Raw genomic sequence first — 20,938 nt, 5'->3', positions numbered from 1 at the left:
CTTGCAGCCCCAAAAGGTACAGCCAGGGGCTGCAGGAACCAAACCTGTACATGTCCTCTGTCACACAGCAGCACTTCTGCCATTGGGAACAAATAAAGAGGCGGCTGCCACAGCCCGGAGGAGCTCACCTAGGAGCGAGTTTTTCATTCTAAACAAGGGGGCGATTCTTCAATTTTAAGAACTTCCCAAGAGTAGAGCACAGTTAAAAGCATGAAGTCGTCTTTATTTCAGTACTTTGACAAAATACCCATAAAATCCAAAACTTCTACCGTTACAAAAATAGGTCTCTACAAGTGCTATTCTGTCTGCACTGCCAGTAGCAAATATGAGGAGAGTCATGTCACTTCAGTAGCCTTGCCAGAAAAAGTGCAAGTGAACTTCTCTGAACGGAGCTCAATTGAGTGAATACACAAGTTTCATCTTCGCACCCCCTTGATAAATACACACTTCATAAGTTAATCATTTAAATTAGCATTCCACAAATATACACGTAATTTAATGATTTTGTTTTTTTCCTTTGCATGAACACGAAGTGCCTATATACATAAACCTCCCTTCATCCCAGTCTGCTGGGTGTGCCAGGATGGAACTTTATACCATCGTACAGCCGTGTTTGTATTGGTCCCACCAGATACACGTTATAGAAAGCACAGAAAGAGCATGGGGTTACAGAAGGCAATCAATCAATCCATGGACATCGCTGCCAGCCATGGAGGTGGGCAGAGAGCATTATCTTCTCATAGCAGAGTGCAGCTGCGTGTAGGAGGTGGAGGCTGTAAGACAGAAAGATGTGGAATAAGGAGCTGAGGGTTCACAATGACTGCTGGGTTCACAAATGTCCCTCTGATTAATTAGTTAGAAAGGTTTTATGCAGGAAATTATTTCATGCTAAAATAAGACTTCAACCCAGTAACTTACATAACTCAGCCCCACCACGTGTTTGATAAATTGGGCCCCATTGATCTGACAATTTTCTTTATTCCCTTTGTAGCAAATAAATTAATGATCATCTCCAGGACAAAAAGGCTGTTACTTCTACAGCCCCAGTGGTAGAAGGAATTTCTCTTGCACCACAACCCTCCAGTCTTTTGAGTATGATTTTCCCCTCCTCACTTAACCTCTTAAAAAGACGCGCAGAATCCTCTTATCACACATTTATCAGACTGGTGAAAGTTAACGTGGCACCAATAAACTCCAAATCTCTTACTGACACACATCTCTGCAGGCCTCCCTTCAAACAGTCGGACCATTTTCTTTTCACTGCACTTGCTGCAGTACAGAATAGCCTCCTGTTTAAGGCTGTAAGTGCCCCAAGCCATGCGCCAGCATGTGCCTTCTGGCTTGTAAACGTGCCCCAACCCATACCTGACTGCACGCTTCCGAGCCGCCTTTGCAGTGCCTCCAGGCGGTGGATGTAATCCGTTAAAGCTCTTTCTGGATCGTAGTTCTGCAGCTGAGAACACGCGAAGGAGACTGGGTTCAGGTCAGCGTGCATACTGTGGAACCTGGGGGCAGAAGAACACACGTGCTTTTCAAAACCAACATTTCAGATTAAAAAGAAGCAGCATCTGCAGGGTGCTGTAAGTGGAGAGACGCTGCCTTACCCACACAGCAGTCAGAACAACACACCCACTGCAGCCCCCTGCCAGCTGGAAGGGACCTTTAAAGGTCATCTGGTCCAACTCCCCTGCAGTGAGCAGGGACACCTACAGCTGCATCAGGCGCTCAGAGCCCCACCCAGCCTCACCTTGACTGCCTCCAAGGATGGGGCACCCACCACCTCTCTGGGCAACCTGTGCCACTGCCTCACCACCCTTACTGTAAAGCACTCATATCTTCCCTGGTCCTGTCACAACGCAGTGCACCCCCAGGAGAACCTCCTTGCCCAACTGCATTTTCTTTCTACTGCACCTGATCTGTTCCTGCATTTCTCTGGGAACAAGACTGCAAATTCCTACTGAGACTGCAGCAGAAGCCGTGGTAGATTTTTCTATTAAGAAGCTTGTGCAAACAAGGACACAGCCATCTGTACGGGATTCTGGCTTTCTTCGGTGCTTTCTGTAAATTAAAGTCAAAAGTGGCTAAAATAGATTAAATATCTTTTCTATGTAAAGCATTATGATTGCCACAAACTAAGGGTACAGATGCTGAGGTGGTTCATATAAACATGGAGATCCCAAATGACTGGAATCCAATCTGTGGGAAAGCTCAGAGCCCACGGAACTTTCACCTGCTGGACCAACACCGGCCAAGAACACAGCAGCAAACAGACAGCAACGTCTGCAGGCATTGGCCTTAATCAGGCAATGAGAAAGCGCCCATCAAGGGTCTGAGGTGCACTTAGTTATGTTTCCTTATGGAAATTAAAATGTTTAGAAACTTCTGGCATTAAAGATGATGAACCTCATCAGTAAATGCTGACATGTTCGTGCAGCTGAACAGCGTTCTGACAGAGAATCGTCGTCTGGAACAGAACTTACTTTTGTTGAAAGTTTATAGGAGATCTGGGAGACTCCATGTCTGATCGGGACCTGTAGGAAAGCCTTTGATCTCCATAGAGATCCATGCCGCTGGAGAAGGAGTCAGGCCGCAATTCATTACCTAAAAGTAGAAAAGCCAATGTCTTGAAAACTAAACCACAAACAAAACCGTAACAACTTATGCACGTTACTGGGAATTTTAAGTGCAAGTTTTTTGTTTCCATTTTGCAAAAGGGGGTTTAACAAGATATGGGTTCTCTGCTATTAATTAAAAGCAAGTTTGTTTAATTATAAAGCAAAAGCAACTGTTTGCTGCTGGTCGAGAGCTTGGAAAGGGCACTTAGTGCTGCAGTGTAAGCACAGGGCAGCCGCTCCACACGTCTCTGATTCCTCTGTCTACAAACACACACTGTTTGGGAAGTTGTTGTATTTTGTTTACAATCCCACCCACAACAGTGCAAAACTAGACTGAAGAGAAAGCAAAGAGATCAGTGGTCACATTAGATGTTGAAACTACCAGAAACATGTTAATGCAAGCAACTATGGCAAAAGGAAGAGGGCACAGCAGCCCAGTTGTTGCACAAGACAATGCAAATCAAAGCTGCCTACATTAAGCAGCGAAGTGACTTGAGAATAACATTTTTCAGTCACTACTGGGCTACAGCTTACCTGTGTTCTGGCTAAAGACATCCCTACTGAGGGTTAAGATACCAGAACCAGTAACTCTGTGCCATCGACGAACCAGGAACTTCATTCTGGAATTGAAAAACAAAATAACCACAAATGCTAAACTTCGGGCTAAAAGAAGCAGTCATTTAAACAAATAATTCCTAGAGCCTGTGTAAACTCTCTGCTGTCAAATCATAGAATGGCCTGGGTTGAAAAGGACCTCAAAGATCATCGAGTTTCAACCCCCCTGCTATGTACAGAGTCGCCAACCACCAGAACAGGCTGCCCAGAGCCACATCCAGCCTGGATGCTTTCAGTTTATTCTCTGCAATTGCAGTGATTCCAGAGGTGCTGTGTATGTCAGAACAGACAGCAAATGGCTCATGCACCTGAAGAGCAGGGCATCAGCATGTTAAAATGGCACCAAATGTACTTTTTGCCCAGTTACATTCTGCAGATCATAACAGCAGAGTATTATAAATAAAAGCCACAATTACAATAGGTATGTAAATGGACGTGAGGCACTGTAGGTTCAGTGCACGCATCTGTCTGAAACTGAACTTCCTCCAGCTTACCTTGAAATTGCAATGGACACTCTGACCGCAGAGCGAAATCTTGTAAAACCCTTTGAATGATGTGTGATGATCTCCAGGTCTGTGTAAGTGGGCTGCCCACCCATCCGTGCAATGAGGGCCAGCGTGGCTTCTTCACACTCCTGGAATCCACCCAGTAACAGTAGCAAGTATTTCTTCTGATAAATGAGAGCTTTCCGGAAGCTCTCAGCTCGGAGGTATTTGCCATAAATTCTCTACAAGATGGAAAACAGAAGAAGCAGCCTAAGCTCCACGAATGAGTACATCATAACTTTTGATATCACTGCTCCTCTGTGATTATTCACTTCTTGCTGCTATGGAGAAGCCTGTGCTACAGCTCACACCCCGTGAATGCAGCATCATAATCTGGGAACCACCTGAGGAGGAAGAAATGGAGTACATGCAAAAGGACAATGCAGTGCTTGCTTGTCCTTCTTGGGGATAACAACTGACAGAGTTATGTATGCAAGGATGATAATTTTAGATCCAAATTTAACATCTGCTCCATTAGAAAAAGCAGAGAGAACTCAGAAAAAACAGGCCCAAACTGAAGTGACAACGCAACAATCCAGTCACAGCCATTAGGCAGGCAACTCCCTACCCTTAAAAGAACGTTTTCAGAATCCGATCCCAGTTCTCTGAGGAAAGCTTCACTCCGGAGTTCTGCTCTCAGCTTGGACAGCTCCGCATCCGCTTGTTTCAAAGACTTCTGCAGGGACAGCTTTTCTCTGTTCCAGTTTTCCTTCTCAGAGGCAACCAGCGTATCGATGTTCACCCCAAGGTCTGATGAAGACTGGAGGAGAAGAAACTGTATTAGAACCAGACGGTTTGGAAAAGCTGGAGCTGTGTTGTTCTGGTCAGTGGTTTGGTGGAGAGCCCATAAAATTACTGATTAAAAAGAGCAGCACATTGAATTTTTAAAAAGAAAAAAAAAGGTTAACAAAGGTGGTTAAAATGAAAAACTTGACAGTAAACAGTGAGTCCGGATGCCTTGTCCATAGGACAAACTTAACCAGCATCCATTCACTTCGTAGGAAGAAAGCTGAGAAAGACAGATAGCTCCAACACCCTCATTTAGGTGATAAGCACAAAGAGCATTAGTTATTTCACAGTGCAACGCTTTTATGCCTACAAAGGCTTCACTAAAGCTGCACCACTGAAGACCTACACGTTCTCCAGATGTACGTCTGTGCTGGTATCTCCTCAGCTCTTCCTCCAGCTTCATGACAGCGTTCCTCAAGTTATTCTTCTCCTCACTGAGCCTGCTGACAAAGCCGGTGAGCTGGGCGTTCTGCCGCAGCAGCCGCTCTGTCAGGGAGCTGGAGGGGGTCCCAGGTGGCAGCGCCAACTTCAGCTGCAAGGAAAACAGAAAACCAAACCAACGTTGCTCCCTCCATGCTTATCCCATATTAACAGCAGAATACTTCATGAAAGCTCAGTTATTCCAACCGCAGCAGCGTGCAGAACCTCTTTTACTATGCTTAGATTTATCCAACTAGGAAGAAAGAAAAGCCCAAAGATTTTCACAAGTCTCGTAGAAAACACTTGCTTACAATGCAAGTAAGATCGAGCCAGGCTCAGTTACAACCACATACTGCTCAGGTCTTTGTAACAGATGACATGACTCATTCCATTTCAGGTTTTATACACACTGCTCAATTTCCTTTGGTAAATACACAGCAGTTGCACTCAACATCTTGTATCAACAAAATAAAGTAAATACTAAAGGTTGATTTTAATGTCAGGAAATACTGAGCTGTATCCTCAGTTATGGAAACGCTGCTGGAAGGAAAATATATTTTTCTAAAGAAAAAGGTGTGAAAAGCAATATTTAGCAATTGTGGAAAAGTTTCACATTAAAAGTGTTTAAGATAATTCAAATTATAAAGATAAAAGGAGGGGAGGTGGTTTACATGTCACTAGCTCCAAGGCAGCACCTCTTGGTGGAGACTTTCCTCTATGAAGTACAGAGCTGCATCAGCACAGCTCCAACAACTCTGTGCTGCTTTCAACTCACATCTCACCATCCAAGCTCTCCCACCGCAGTTATGGCATTGCATTCTCACCTCTTCCAGACAGGACACCCCAGGAAGTTTTTGCAGCTCTGAAATAACTTCTTCAATAGCATTTTGTATTGCAATAAAGTCCTGATCATCTGCTGCTTCAAACTGCAACCTGAAACGACAAGGACAGTTTCAATACCACAAAATCAGGCCATCAGAGCAGCGCCTTCCCAGTGAACACCTGCTGGGCCTTCAGCAAACCACATCAACACAGATACTGGAGATATGCCCACATATTCAAAGGCATTCAATGACTCTTAGGTACATAAATTAAATTGGCTCTTGTGACTAGAAAATACTGATTTTTTGGGGGGGACGACAACAAAGAGGCATAGCTGTAGCAGTAACCTCTACATTCTTCCCCTTCCACTGTGAATTTTTTAATTACTGAATTGTTTTACAATGATCTTCCACCTACACCTATCTCAATTCATTGTTATCAGTTTGCCAAGAGAATGAGTTTTGCTGTAACTTATAAAGGACCACATGGAATAGGACAGAGCACAGTGATGGACGCCCTGTGATCCTGTTTAACAGCCTATCTCAAGCAGAGAGATCTCAAATAGAAGCATGTACTACGAAAACAGAGCAACACAAAGACTAGGCTACAGTGTGTGAATTATCTTTAAAACCTCATGTGTTAGCTCACGGGTTGCTATTAACCACAATCAGCAGCTGAAGACTGGTCTAACCTGCTAGCAGCCTTCTGAGCCAATTGCTTTAGCTTTGGAGATGCACTTTGCAGCTTTTGTCTGACAGCCTCCAGAATTCCAGTAGCAGCAGAGAGGTCTCCTCCTCCTCCTGTCACTGTGGGGTACGTGGATTCATTCGTCTCAGCTCCTCCCATTTTCTGCTGGAGAACCCAATTTCTTGTTCTTTCATTGGATGTATCCCATGTAGTCTGCACAGAAAAATAGGCTTATGTAAATACACTTTTTATAATATATAAAGTTAATATTAAAATATTATATTACAATATAATGCTTTTAAGTAGAAGCACTTAATTCTGAGATACACTCAAAAATTATAGATCGTAATTATGATAGAGAAAGGAGCGTGGTGTGACTATACTATTGCTGTAGTGTACCACTCTAACTACCACTTCTGAGTGCTATTATAGAATCACAGAACCATAGAATGGCCTGGGTTGAAAAGAGCCTTAAAGATCATCCAATTTCAACCCCCCTGCTCTGTGCAGGGTCACCAACCACCAGACCAGGCTGCCCAGAGCTACATCCTGCCTGGCCTTGAATGCCTCCAGGGATGGGGCATCCACAACCTCCTTGGGCAACCTGTTCCAGTGCATCACCACCCTCTGTGTGGAAAACTTCCTCCTAATAACTAATCCAAGCTTTCACTGTCTCAGTTTAAAACCATTCCCCCCTTGTCCCATCACTATCCACACTCATAAATAGTTGTTCCCCCTCCTGTTTCTATGCTTCCTTTAAGTACTGGAATACAGCTGGCCTTCCAGGCTGCAAGCACACACTGCTGGCTCATGTCCAGCTTGTCTACCAAATTGGGTACTGGGTGGTGCCTTTCTTGGTTAAGATCTTGCTGTCATAGATCTAAAGAAGCAAATTCATTCAGTAAACTCAGCTGATCAGAAGCCTCCAGCCTTTCTGGTTTAAACACCATCAGCTCCTTTACCAGGTGTGACTGCTTCATGAGACCAATTCAGAGTCAGAGATACGGGACTGGAAATGCCCACCATGGTCATGGTCTTTGGATATTTAATGAGAGTCAGGTGCCAATGAGAGGAAAAAAAAAAAGCAGGGTATTGTAAATGTCACAGCAAGCAATAGGACTCTCATTATTTGAAATCACTGGCAGATCCTGGACAGAAAATCTGGAGCACTCCTGAACTCTATCATGAGACTGAATGAAGGGAATATTCTTTTTCTACTGTACCTAAATATAAAGTGCACGTATACACTCAGATACGTATTTCCTGCTCATTCCTCTCCTTACACATCTCCACAGCTTCATTCTCAAGGGATGTGAGTACATAGTTTCAGACAGCAAAACAAGAGTGCTTCCCCCTTTCTCTGGTGCCTGTATTTTGGCACATGTAGTTCACCAGCTATTTTATAGATTAAAGGCATGGTGACAAACAACAGTAATTGAACAACAGAATTAAAAGCAAAATCTCACAGTTCAGAATCACACACTGCTCTCAGACCTACCGTACCTCATTTTGATTGTGGCTTGGTGTTCTTCCGGCTTCCTTTTTCCCTTCACTCTCCTGCTCCTTCACCTGTAGCTCTTGGATGACTTCCTGCAACTTCTTTGTCTCATTCCTTAGTTTATGAACCTCTTGCTCTTTCTGTCCCAGCTGCCACTGAAGGTCTTCTACTTTGGACTCCAGCTCATGGAGTTTCTTCTGTGTAATTATGTTAGCATCTTGTTCTGCCTGCAGTGCTTTCCTCTGGATTTGCCTTTCTTTTTCCATTTGCTGTCTCACTTGCACAGATTCCAGTTTATACTTCTCCATCTCACTCACTAACTCCACTATACGGTCATGCTTTTCATCCATTTGTTTCTGTAGCTCTTTAAGTAATTCCTCAGATGGATTAGGTGTTCCAGCCTGCCCCTTATGCTCAGCACTTTGAAGCTGAGCACACAGCTCCTTTTCCCTTTCCAGTGCACTGCTTATTTCAAGAGCTCGAACCTTCTCTGATTCAAGAAGAACTTGCAACTCAGAATTACGGCCTCGTTCACGTGACAGCTGGGCAGCACTCAGTGCTTCTTGGGATTCGATTTTCTGTTGCAGATCACTTGACAGTTGTTTCTCTTCTTCCAAGAGTTCATTTAACCGTAAGTTCTTTTGTTTTTGATCTTCAAGTGAAAATTTTAAATCCTTCCATAAGAAAACAGAAGAAAGAAAATGATGAAATCCATTCACATACACTTTGCCCCATGTTAGGCAAGTTGCAGAAATGCCAGCTGTACATTCTTTGCTTTTAGCAAGTTGTGCTGTTTGCGAATTAACGTGACAGTATTCCAAATGCTGCAGATACAGTTGATTTTCAACATGTATTATAGGTGTCTATATTCTAAAATCAGGTCATCTCCAAAAATAATGATTTTTACAAGATACAGCTGTAGATATTAAGTTTAAGAAAACCAACTCCTTTTATTTTCTAAAGCTGTGGCAAGGAGTTTCCAAGTTAAGATTTCAAGATGTAAATACATCTACAATAATGAACTGGCTGCTTTTTTTTTTTTTGCCTTAATGATTACTTGGATACCTGTTAACGCTACATGTAGCCCTGCTAGCAGCGTCTCCTTTAACAGTTGTTCGACATATTCTATAGAACAGAATATTTCTGCACTGAACATGACACACATAGTTGTAAAATTCCTATTAGTTCAAATGCCTTTCCCTTCCCCCCCACTCCTTTTTTCAGCTCTAGATTGTATAATGTTGCTGTTTAAGAGGTAAACATGGACAAAAACATGAACACACTGGAGAAAAATCTAAGTCAAGATTAAATGTTGACCAGAAGAATATGTTTGCTTCTTAATGTTTCAGGCATTTGGGATCACAGAAGGGATACCTCAAGCTCTTCTCTTCGTCTTTCCTCACTGCGTTCCATTTTAGCTTTCTCCTTTTCCAAAGCCCACTGTAACTCCCTTGATTTCTTCTGTTCGCTGGCCATTGTATCCTTGAGAACATCCAGCTCAGCTGCTTTTTCTTTAACTTCAGTCCTAAAATAGAAGTGGGCAGTTAGATCATGGCTGTCATACTGCTGAAGTAACATCAGTTACATGATACTACTCTTATCTTGTGCTTATGTAGTAGAATAAAAATGAAAAGCCTATTTAGAAGAACAAGCCTAATTCAAACATCAAAGAGAGCTGCATAGCATACAACAGAAGAATCATGTCTGTATTCCTGACTTTATAGCTGCCATGTTTCATGAGTTAGTGGTTAGCGTTCAACTTAATCCACTCATTGGCCAAAAGTTTGAAAGGATGCAGGGAAAAAGCATCTTGTCACATGTCTCAAAGGATCTGTAAAAGCTATAAGGAAGTCTGTAAGGCAATATCAATTTGAACTGTGTGATTATTTCCTATCACTGACATTACAATACTGTACAAAGACACACCAGTCTGGTACAGACATTAATAGTTAATGGCTTTCCTGAGTGCCAAAAACTTTGGTACCTCTGATGCTGGCCACAGCAAAGCAATGCTTAAAGTCCATTTTTGGTAGGCATGTTCTGTAGGAAAAACTGAGACTCATTTATGTGACATGACACCAAATTCCTGACTAAAATCAGTACTGTGATTTCAGGTGGCACAGAAATTATCGTGTTTGCTGCCAGTACTGAAAAGTTGAAACTGAAAGCTGTACCTGATGGTTTCTAGGTCCTTGAAGTGCTTGTGCTGTGCTTTCAGAGTTGTTTCAAGCTCTAATTTGGCCTGGGCAAGTTCATTCTTCAGTTCAGCACTCATCATTCTCTCTGAATTCAACTGTTCCTGTAGCTCAGCTGCTCTGTCCTTCACACTCCGGAGCTCCACCTGCATCTCCAGTATCTGTGACTGCTTCTGCTGCATACTGTACTCCAGCATTTCTAATGGGAGCACCATTAACAAGGATATCAGTCTAGTAACCAAACACCACCATTCATTTGGGTCCAGTTTCCCACAGCACAGAGAATGACCATAAGGCTATCACTAACAGTGATATTTAAAACAAATATTTTCATCAAATAGCGGAGTGAAAACAAAGATGTCTTTTACACTGGAAAACACTTCATCCTTTCCAAGAGATCCCTTCAATTCTCTGAATGATTTACAAACTATACGCACAACCACATCCGTATCTATCATCTGGCTTATGAGCAACATAACAAAGGTAGCTGCACACATCTACTCTTGACCAAATATTTGTGACAGAACATTGAAAGCACTTACAGCTGAAGTTTAAAGTATATTTGCTCACTGAACTTTTTGTTGTTCATTCTTCCTCTTGATTTACTACGCAACTTGGATAAGTTCAGAAAGCACAGAAAATAATCTCAAAATACTCAATTTTTATAGCAATCGAAGTAACCTTGTGTAACTTATGATACAAGTCATAAGAACACAGTTGATATTTCAGTTCTGGAAAAACTACACCAATAAGATTAAAAAAGATAAGAAGTACGCTCAGGTCATGAGTCGAGCACCAAAATCAGAGAGCAATAAAAGTCAGCAGTTCTCCACTTACAATCAGAACAGCACTGGCATGAAAATACATAGGAAATACCATTTAAATCACCTTGGCTTTTTGAATCAATTTCTTGTTCTCTCTTTGGGTTATTTTTCATACTGTTCATCTGAGCATGCAATACTTGAATCTCCATTAGCAAACTTCTTCTGTCTGCATCATGAAGGCAGTCCATTGCTGTTCTCTGGTTAATAGCCTGTTAGGATCGAAAACACACTTAAAAGTAAAAAACTATTATATTAGAGTATCTACGGTGTGGACATCATATCCATTTAGATATTCACAGTCCACATATATTCAAAACATTTAAAACTAAATCACAATTAGCACAATATAAAAAAATATTATAAAGAATTCTTTCTAATTCCCCTGCTGGGCACCAAAGTTATAGAATCAGAAGAATTATCATCTTTGTGGTATCCTGATTTACTCACTTTGTGGCAAATTATTAATTTCCTCACTGATCCTTCCATGTCCCACAGGAGAATAAGCGACCTCTCTCTGTTCCACAGCAACATTATTACTTCCTCTTACAACATGTTTCATATATGTAAACTACTTTTCCTCTTATACATTGTAGCTTTATTATAATTAATGGAATCAAACTCAGGGTAATTGTTTCTATTCAAATTCATTTCCCAAGGCTGTATTTTTTCCTCTATCTTGTGCCTACAAAAGCTCTTCTTATTAGACAAATATCTTCCTATAAGACATAGTTTATTTTCAACCGCCAGCCACAGCTACATACATTTTTCAAAGAATTTATACATTTAAAAGTAAAAACCAACATAAATGTAAACAAGCCTTGACTTGAGAATGTTTTATGTTACCTGCTCTTGTAGCCTGTGCTCCAACTGACTCATCAGTATCACAGCATCCCTTGTGCCCAGTTCTGCAAGTTCAGTTTGAAACGCGGCAAGAAGAACATTTTGTTCCCTCACAAAAACCTGCTGAATGGCACGCAGCAGTTCTCCTCGCCAGTCTGAGTCGCCTTCAGGAGGTTCAGAACTCACATAAATCTACAACAGTAAGCACCAATTTAAACATTTAGCAGAACTCAAATATAACACTGAGAACTGATGTTACCATGTATACAGAACGTGTGTTTTTAGTGGAACATTGGACACCTTATGTAACATTCATTCATACAAATGGATACATTTTTGTACACCTGATTTCTTCTGCATGCACAAACGCTCAACTTCACCAGCTTTTTCCCTCTTTCCTGTCTCAATGCTATCATTTCACAGCTGCTGGAAGCAAGCTTTCCAGGTAGAATCTGTATCAGAATTTAGCAACTACAGGCATAACTGGAGGTAAATTTTGTTAACAGAAAGTGCAACATGTAGCTTTACTGCGTACTTCTGAAATCTTGGCTTGCAGTGATATATGTGCAGCATTTAAAGCTGAATTTTGCATTTCATAGTTTCATAGTTTCATAGTTTCGTGCGGGTTGGAAGGGACCTTAGAGATCATCGAGTCCAGCCCCCGGGATTCGAGCCTCTGTGTAGCAGAGCGGCACTTCTACCACTTGCGCCACAGGGGGGATAATTTGATTAGGTTCTCTTAATCAGTTTTGTTTCAGAAAGAATCTCACAGTACTAATTATACCTCAGCTTCTCTCTGAAGTTGCATTTTTGAAATCAGATCTTTCAAAGACGAGATGGTGCTTAGAAAGGCTTTTCTTTCCTCAAGCCATGATTCTGGCCCTTGCTTAAGAGGTGACATCTCCCTTTCACTGTAGGGAAATTCAGTGAGAGAGAGCACCTGTACACCTTCACGATGGACTGCTCTCAGCAAACCCTGCAATAAGTACAAAACGAAATCAGAAACATCAGTCATAGAATCACAAGGTTGGAAAAGACCTACAAGATCATCCAGTCCAGCCATCCTCCCATCACCATTGCTGCCACAAGCCACTAAACCAGATCTCGTAGCTCCTCATCCAGACACCTCTTGAACACTGCCAGGGACTACCATCCACCACCTCCCTGGGCAGCCATTCCAGTGCCTGACCACACTGAGAGAAAACATTTTTCCTTATGTCTAATATAAACCTCCTCTGGTGCAACTTGTGGCTGTTTCCTCGGGTCCTGTTTGTTGCCTGGGAGAAAGAGGCCAAACCCCTCCTCATCACAGTCTCCTTTCAGGAAGTTGTAGAGTGCAATGAGGTCTCCCCTGAGCTTGTCCTTTGGACAGCTAACACTTCAAACGATCGAAAAGACTCACTATTTACTAACCAAGCAGTAACTAAACTAAGCTTTTAGTACCATCATTCCTGTTCTACAATAAAACTGCTCAGCTCCATTTTACCTTAATTTTTTGAGGAAGCAAATCTGTTGAAGTTTCACCTTCATCTGGTCCTTCCGATATTGTGTCAGATCCTTGGGTCTGAGCAAGACACATTCCTTGACTCCAGTCTGAACTGGAGTCTAAAATAAAAGGAGAGCAAAACATGAAAGCTGGGTTACTGTGGAACTTTGAAGAACAGACATCAAAAAAGTATTTCTCTTGTACCGTGGTTGCATGTCACCACAGTTGATTCTACGCTTGGAGACTATTTGTTTTACAGTTTTTCCATTTCAAATCAGTGGCAGCAATAAGCCAAACCAAACCAAACCAAACATTACCATCCCCCTCCAAACCACCAAACTTTAAAATACTATTTTAGAAGAAAAACAAGTTATTTACACAACTACATTCACTAAATGAATCTTCTTAGTATGCTTGGCCTTTGTATATGACAAGGATTGCATTAATGATTTATATCGCTCCTGAGGAAGTCTGAACCTGCCATCATCTCTCACTGCTACGGACTAGTAGCTTTCAATTCACCAAGATATGACAGTCATGTTGAAGAGATACTGAAATATGTAAGAAGAATATAGACAGTCCAATTGGAAGATAAAATCAAATCATATCTTGACTTGCCCCAACTTCAATCCCTTTAATTTTTTCTTTTGTAACAGTTTAATAGACATGGTATGCTTGAATGCCCTTCTTTTTAGTGTAATAATAGTTCTGCCTTTATATGGGGAGCAATTTTTGTTCCTTAGAACATAAACTTCAACAGTAAACTTGCTATTAAAATGCAAATTTAATTTATAATGCTGACCATGTGAAATCTTCTAGAACAAGTTTCTTACCACTAGAACCTCCATCTCTAGCTTGATATGGTGGAGAACGTACTAATCCAGAAATCGGGATTCCCTATATTCAGAAAAGAGAGCAGTCAGACCTTGAATAATCTCACATCCACTCCTAATAAAGGAGCTAATTCCAATGAGGCTAAAATGATACTAGTGTCTCTCTTCAGTTTCCCCTGCCATCAAAGTAATCAAAGTGGAGAGTGAAAAGATGGTGTGCAATAATGTGACGTACACTTGTCCCTGCTTCACAGAGCATGGTAAGTTCAAGACATAGCACTAGAAAGCATCTAACAGCTGAACACACTCCCAAATTTGAATTGCTGAGGAAGTGGTTCACAACACTTAAAATCTTTACATTAATGTCCATTAACGGTGGTTCACAGCTAGATTTAAAATGGAAATTTCTGTAGCAGAAGCAAAAGCAGAAACCAAAATACTTAAATGAGTATAAAATAGGACACATACTTCTTTAGCTCGTAGACTCTCTATGACTTCTTTTAAAGAATTACATTCATCAGTTAATACTTGTACTGCAACAAACTTCTCTCTCTTCAATGCTTCAGATTCAGAGATATGCCTTGTCTCCATGTCCATGATTTCAGCAGCATGCAGTTCTTGCATTTGCTCGATTTTTTCATTAAATTCTCTTATGATCTCTGCAATCTCTTCTGAAGAGCAGGCGCTTTGCAAGTCTATTTGAATTTCTGCATTTTTTACAGGGACTGGTGAAGTCTGGATATAGCTGCTGACATTCACAGACTTGTCTGTCTGTGAAGACTGTGAAGATGTGCATTTCCCAGTTAGAGCAGACTCGCTGGAGAGCAGATCACACAGTATTTCTGCATCTTTTCTGCTTTCGGGTTTTGCCATGTCCTTTTCCATTCTCACATAATTTGCAAGCTTCTCTTCTGCTTGAACTAGCTTCCCTTTGACTTTGCACAGATCTTCATGAAGGTGTACCAGATCTGCTTCTTTTACCTGTAAATATGGAGAATCTGAATTGCAGTTCCTCCAAATCCTTCGAAATAAACAAGACTTAAACAACTCTCTATACAGCTGCAACTCAGTTTAGCTCTATTTTAAAGTGTCTATGACACATGCTGACAAATGTTATATCCTACGAAATACACCTCTAGATCCATGCTCTATACAGGATGTTTTAGAAAATGGCAAAGGTTATAATAAATCATTTATAATAATTTGTTTTGAATACATTATAGAACAATCTGTTTCTTACTGATAGTTCCTTCTGAAGTTTTTCTGTCTCTTCTCTGTAACTGCTCAGTTCTTCCTTAGCAGCAGCTGCTTCTTCTTTAACTTTCTCTAGTTCAAGTTCATTAGGAACTGCATTATCATTTTGCCCCTCCATGAGTTCTGTTCCTACCTGCAATGCAACACAAGGTATGGACAAAAAGGAAGAATCTTATGAACAATTAAGACTTAATAACATTGATTACTCATGCTGATTTATTAAAATCACACATGAAAGTAACATAGGGAAAAATGAATCTATGTTATTTCAATTAACACATCCTCTAAAACCTAAGAACCTTTTCCTTGATTAACTTCTACAAACTGGTTACTTGGGGGAATAAAGACCATCTAGAAAGCATGGGGAAGAAGGTCAACAGCCAGTAGGAAAGTCTGATAGTATCAATGGATTTATAACATGTATATGATATTCATTCAATTTGTTCTTTGATGAAAGGTCTTTAAACCTTTTCTGGCCTAGTACTGAGTTTCACAACCACTTTGAACTTAAGAGTTTCAGCAAACAAGCCCAAACTCTTTAATTAGGCCCAGCAAACTACAATGGTTTTAAATTCAGATGCAACATAACAAGTGATGGATGTAAATCAGGACAAATGTAAATTTGTGAAAGCTACCAATGAAAAATGTACTTGGAATCAAGGCAAGAAAGAAAACAATGTAAAGCAAAAATCAAAGCACGCTTCATGGTAATAGTTTAAGTTGCCAGGGGAGGTTTAGTTTGGATAATTTCTTCTCAGAAAGGGCGGTGAGGCACTGGAACAGGCTGCCCATGGAGGTGGTGAAGTCACCACCCCTGGAGATTTTCAAGAAAAGGGTAGATGTGGTACTAAGTGACATGATTTAGTGGTATGGTGGTGATGGGCTGCTGGGTGGAATACATGATCTTAGTGGTCTTTCCAACCCTTATGGTTCTGTGATTCTATAAACAAATACAAAAGTTCAGATAAACTACTATCACTTCCTTACCCATTCTGAACTTTCTTCCAGAAGATTCTGCCATTTTGATTGGTCTACTTCCTTGTCATAGAAGTGAAACTCACCCCATTACATGTCAATTCAAAGTAATAATAAGAAAGTATATGCTCAAAATGCAAATTAATTAATGTAAATTGAAACTGATAGAAGACTTCATCTAAAATAGTATCTTTTTCTTCCTGTAACTCCAGGAATAACAGAGAAATGAAGATCTGTTCCACACAGCAGGATATTTCTATTGCTAGTTTTGTAAAGTTTTGCATTCATTACAGTTTACACACAAGGAAATGACTTTACTGAAAACAGGCCAAATGAAAATTGGATATAATTACCAGATATGTCTGTATTTCTTCTTGCTTAATGTATTTCTCAATCTCACTTCTGTGTTTCTCTTGAACCTCTTCTAGTAATTGCTGAAGTTGCAATAGCCTCCCTTCTTTCAATTTAGATTCTTGTTGTGTAAGTTTTACATTTTCTTTTTCTAGCTCCAAGCTATGATTTGTCTTTGCCAGCTGTTCCTCCACCTCTCTAAGTCTCTGTGTTAAGAGCGATAATTCTGATTCCACCTCATTTCCAGTAATATCACTTAACCCCTCTGTTTGGGGATGCCTGCTTGTTTCCTCCAGGCATTTTGAAGCTTCCTGAATTTCCTGCAAGAATTTCCCTTGTTCTTGGACTGCATTTAGCTGAACCTGACTCACGAGAGCAGCTGCAACTTTTTCCACTAGTGTTTTCTCTAGTTCTGATATCTTATTTCCAAGCATTTCTCTTTCAGCTTTTCCTTGTTCTTTCAGATCTTTTATTTCATTGTAGGACTGACACAGTTCTGAATCTTTCTCCTTAATGCATTCCTGAAGTTGCTGCAGTTGTGCCTCCATCTTGCTAATGGTGACCCTTGTATTTTCATCTGAAGACCCGAGCTGGGTTTGATCTAGCAGTTCTGTCATCTCACACGAGACTTCATCCACTTTCTCAGTTTTCCAGCTGCTCCCAACTTCTGTTTTCTCCCTATCACCTTTCATCAGCGCACACTTATACTTCTCTGTTACTTCTTCGTGTTCTTTTCTTAAAATGTTTATTTCTTGCTTTAGCTGGCTCATTTCTAACTTAGTTTCCTCAAGCTCATTCTTTGTCTGAGATGCCTCTAAATTAATACTTTCTACTTGCTTCTCCAAAGCCTCTTTTTCTGCCAGAACTGTTTCAAGTGTGTGTTTCAGACTGTCAGCATCCTCGTGGAAATCAGTGATATCTGCAGGTATTTGTTCGATATTTGCCAGTTCTTGCTGAAGCTTATCAATTACATCGTTCAACTGCTCTATTTCCTCATCGTTTTTTTTCTTCACACGTTCTTGATCACTTTTCAGACACTCCACCTGGGCTTCGAGCTCCCGTATATGCTCATTTTGTTCTTCAAAGACCTGCAAAAAAGCACAACAGAAAACTCATGAGTAACTACAAAACCTTCAGTTTAGTTCTCCTCCCAGACTTCACAATAACAGTTTGATCACAGTTGGCAGTGTCCAATGACCTTCCTGATGGGATGTCCCTTATAAAGATCTAAGAGAATCAAGATACCTTCACATAGGATTGAGAAAAACTGTGACATTAATAAACTCTACATGTAGGTGTGAAAGTATCAAATGAAGTGAAAACATTCGTAACATTTACAGAGGTTTAGTTAGTTAAATACTAAAATAAATTTGTAGTAATTATAATAGGTATAAGAGTAGCTGAAAAACGTGATCAAGACTGAAGGAAGCTCAAAAGCACTACAAAAAAATGTGAATAAGGCCATGGTTTTCAGAAGAAAAGAACAGTGACCCTGCTGACTGCTATCCAGTGAGTTTCACAGCTTCCCTTCTTCATAACAACGGAATAAAGGGCCACATAAGGCATATACAGCTGTTAAAAGAAAATCACTTGTGGGATGAAGACATCTATAGGATTAAGAAAGGGATTATCATAAGGATGATTGGTTTATTTTTTAATGCTGACCTCATAAAGAAACAAACAGTAATTATTTAATGTGCTGAAAACTGAAACGGGGTAAGAAGATGAAATTAAGAAAATGAAATTGAACTACAGGAGAAGAACCAATCATTAAAATGAACTACACCTAAATCCTAGGTGTTTTCCTGAAGGCAAAGAATGTAACTCTATTACCATAACATAACATAAAGCAGAATTGTTCTAGATTGCTGAAACATGGTCTTTTCTAAATGCAGTTTCCTAAATCCAACTCAAAGTCTTCTAATTATTCACTGAAGTTCATTATAAGTAAAAGTAGCACACACAGACTCAGTGAAATTATCCAGTCACAGCTCTACTCCATTTCATGCCTCAGTGAAATGTTCTGCTAAACACTGAGCTGCTGAGTAGTAAAAGAGCTCTTACTATTACCTAACTGAATAATTTGGGCTTTGTGGACAAGGTTTATGACTAAAAAACTGCATGTTTTAAATAGCCAGAATGCAAAATTCTTCCACTGTAAAGATCCAATGTTTTTACTACAAAAAATATGAGACTGGAGACCAGTTTCTGCTATCACTTACATGAATACAAAATATGTATTATAACTATTGAAATCCAGTTCATCATAATAACTGTATAAACTGCAAGTAAGCCGGAGGAAGATAAAGCTTATTTTCATAAGAACACATAATTGAAAGATACCAGAAAACTACTGGTGTTAAGTCTCAATGCATAAGATAAAGATGAATCTGCTTTATTTGCTCTGTTTTTTAAGAGAAGACAGCATGCTGGTTGTACCACGTTTCAAACTGGATTAAATATGTTGCCAATGTCAGCATGATGGCAAAGTACAGAAACTCGCAGGAACAGAAGTTCAGCTGCTAAAATCAACAGTATGTCCAACAGGTGTCACTGCTGGACATAACTGAAGGTAAGGCGCAGCAGGGAAGATGGCAGAATGAGATTCAGTCCAGCAACCCAAATATCACTACATTTTCAGAAGTACAAGGAAAGAAGAACTTTGGACAAAAAATGAAACATAATGCAGAGTAACAAACATAAAGCAGGTACAGTGTATTCACAGTACAAAAAATTAAGAGGTGGAAGAGGGAAAACTGATCAGCATTAAAACATCATTTGATACTGAAGCATTAACATTTTTAAATTAAAGCAGGAAGAGAAGATACTGTAATGGCAGATACATTATTCACATTTGTACTATTATTTTTAAAGCTGGCAATGTAATGCAGGACTCTGAACAAAGATTTCAAAAGTGCTTACTTTGTTGTCAGTTGTGCCTTCAAGCTGCTGCTGCAGTTTAGCGATTTGTTCATGAAGATTTTCAATTTCTTGCTCCTTTTCTTGCATGATGTGAGCGAGTTTCCCAGCCACTAAATGATGGTCTTTTATGGTGGCATCTTTAGACTTCTGGATAGCCAGTCCCAGTATTTCCATTTCATCCTACCAGAAAAAAACAACCCACAAAAAACCCAAAATCACATTACAGTTGTACATAACAGTTTTTGCGTATCTTTATACGAATATTTAAAGTATAGGAACAACAAATTTTATGGAACAAAGAGTTATTTTATGAGCTTTTTAGTATTTTGCAAGTTGAATCACAAAACGCTTCAGAGAAAGAAATAATTTGACATTTGGCATTTTTCAAGTATTTGTTTCTGAGGGGAAAATAAAGTTCTAGGCTTGCCAGTTACATAAGTACCTTAAATAATTTGTTCTCTTGTTCAAGCTCTTGCAAGTGTGTAGTAGCCTCCTTCCGCTGAATTTCTAGTTGCATGTGCAACTGCTGAACTTCTTCGTTTTTATTTTCTAACTCTTCTCGAAATTGCTCCAGCTGTTCTTCAAGGTTTGTGACCTGCGTTCACAAAACAAGCGGTGAAAAAGGAACAGCCAGCCATATCAAAAACTAACGCTGTAACTTTCAAGTGCAATTTCTTCTGTAAAAAGAAGAGTTTTGTAGGCAAAAAGAAATGAATGTATACTCAGTGACACTCTGAGTCACCAAATAGAATTTTAAAACACACTGTTCATCTGAAATCACTGTGAATATCTTCTTAATTGGGTTGAACTTTGATTACAGAAATAACTTTGTAGCCCATAGCCATTAACAGAAATTATAACGATAATTAGGGCTTACAAGAGTATTTAGAAATGAAAAAGGGATCTGGACAGCTATTTAATCTGTTTAAAAATGTCATCTTCATACTTTACTGCACTCAAAAGTAAGCAAAAACAAATAATCCAAACAACCAGTGGAAATATTATTACACAGATATTTTACCTCCTTTTCCTTTCTGTCCACAGCTTCTCGTTCAGCTTGCAGTTGTATTTCAAGAGGTAATTCTCCTTTTACAATAATGGTACCAAATTGTTTCCTTTCCTCCACCTTTAAATATGCATTAAAATTAGTTACTTTACTTGTTTAATAAGAAACAAATCAAAAGGATATATTGCTTTGTTCTCAAGAAAATAAGAAAGGAAATAAGAATAATACATGATAATAAGAAGAAATACACGAGAATTTTAA

At 39.9% G+C, this 20,938-nt stretch overlaps 1 protein-coding gene across 6 annotated transcripts in view; it reads right to left on the bottom strand.

Moving 5' to 3' along the window:
* Positions 1–202: 202 nt before the first annotated feature.
* AKAP9 (A-kinase anchoring protein 9) overlaps positions 203–20,938 on the bottom strand; it is a 93,331-nt gene continuing 72,595 nt past the window's right edge. For 4 of the 6 annotated variants that reach the window (XM_032443108.1, XM_032443109.1, XM_032443110.1 and 1 more), the window contains 24 exons: positions 20,693–20,797; positions 20,114–20,266; positions 19,672–19,851; positions 16,752–17,837; positions 15,410–15,556; positions 14,638–15,150; positions 14,170–14,233; positions 13,337–13,455; positions 12,635–12,826; positions 11,854–12,042; positions 11,075–11,219; positions 10,166–10,385; positions 9,366–9,516; positions 7,997–8,665; positions 6,498–6,706; positions 5,809–5,917; positions 4,911–5,096; positions 4,344–4,535; positions 3,725–3,957; positions 3,150–3,235; positions 2,481–2,601; positions 1,912–2,058; positions 1,366–1,505; positions 203–773 (listed from right to left, as the gene is read on the bottom strand). In XM_032443108.1, the coding sequence (XP_032298999.1) occupies positions 730–773; positions 1,366–1,505; positions 1,912–2,058; positions 2,481–2,601; positions 3,150–3,235; positions 3,725–3,957; positions 4,344–4,535; positions 4,911–5,096; positions 5,809–5,917; positions 6,498–6,706; positions 7,997–8,665; positions 9,366–9,516; positions 10,166–10,385; positions 11,075–11,219; positions 11,854–12,042; positions 12,635–12,826; positions 13,337–13,455; positions 14,170–14,233; positions 14,638–15,150; positions 15,410–15,556; positions 16,752–17,837; positions 19,672–19,851; positions 20,114–20,266; positions 20,693–20,797 (5,400 nt within the window). In that variant the 3' untranslated portion in view covers positions 203–729. The remainder of the gene's footprint in view (positions 774–1,365; positions 1,506–1,911; positions 2,059–2,480; positions 2,602–3,149; positions 3,236–3,724; positions 3,958–4,343; positions 4,536–4,910; positions 5,097–5,808; positions 5,918–6,497; positions 6,707–7,996; positions 8,666–9,365; positions 9,517–10,165; positions 10,386–11,074; positions 11,220–11,853; positions 12,043–12,634; positions 12,827–13,336; positions 13,456–14,169; positions 14,234–14,637; positions 15,151–15,409; positions 15,557–16,751; positions 17,838–19,671; positions 19,852–20,113; positions 20,267–20,692; positions 20,798–20,938) is intronic. The other 2 variants (XM_032443111.1, XM_015853357.2) reach the window with 1 other exon arrangement.

This window comes from Coturnix japonica, chromosome 2 (genome assembly GCF_001577835.2).
Source record: "Coturnix japonica isolate 7356 chromosome 2, Coturnix japonica 2.1, whole genome shotgun sequence".
Taxonomy (NCBI): domain Eukaryota; kingdom Metazoa; phylum Chordata; class Aves; order Galliformes; family Phasianidae; genus Coturnix; species Coturnix japonica.
This window is presented reverse-complemented; position numbering and strand designations above follow the sequence as displayed.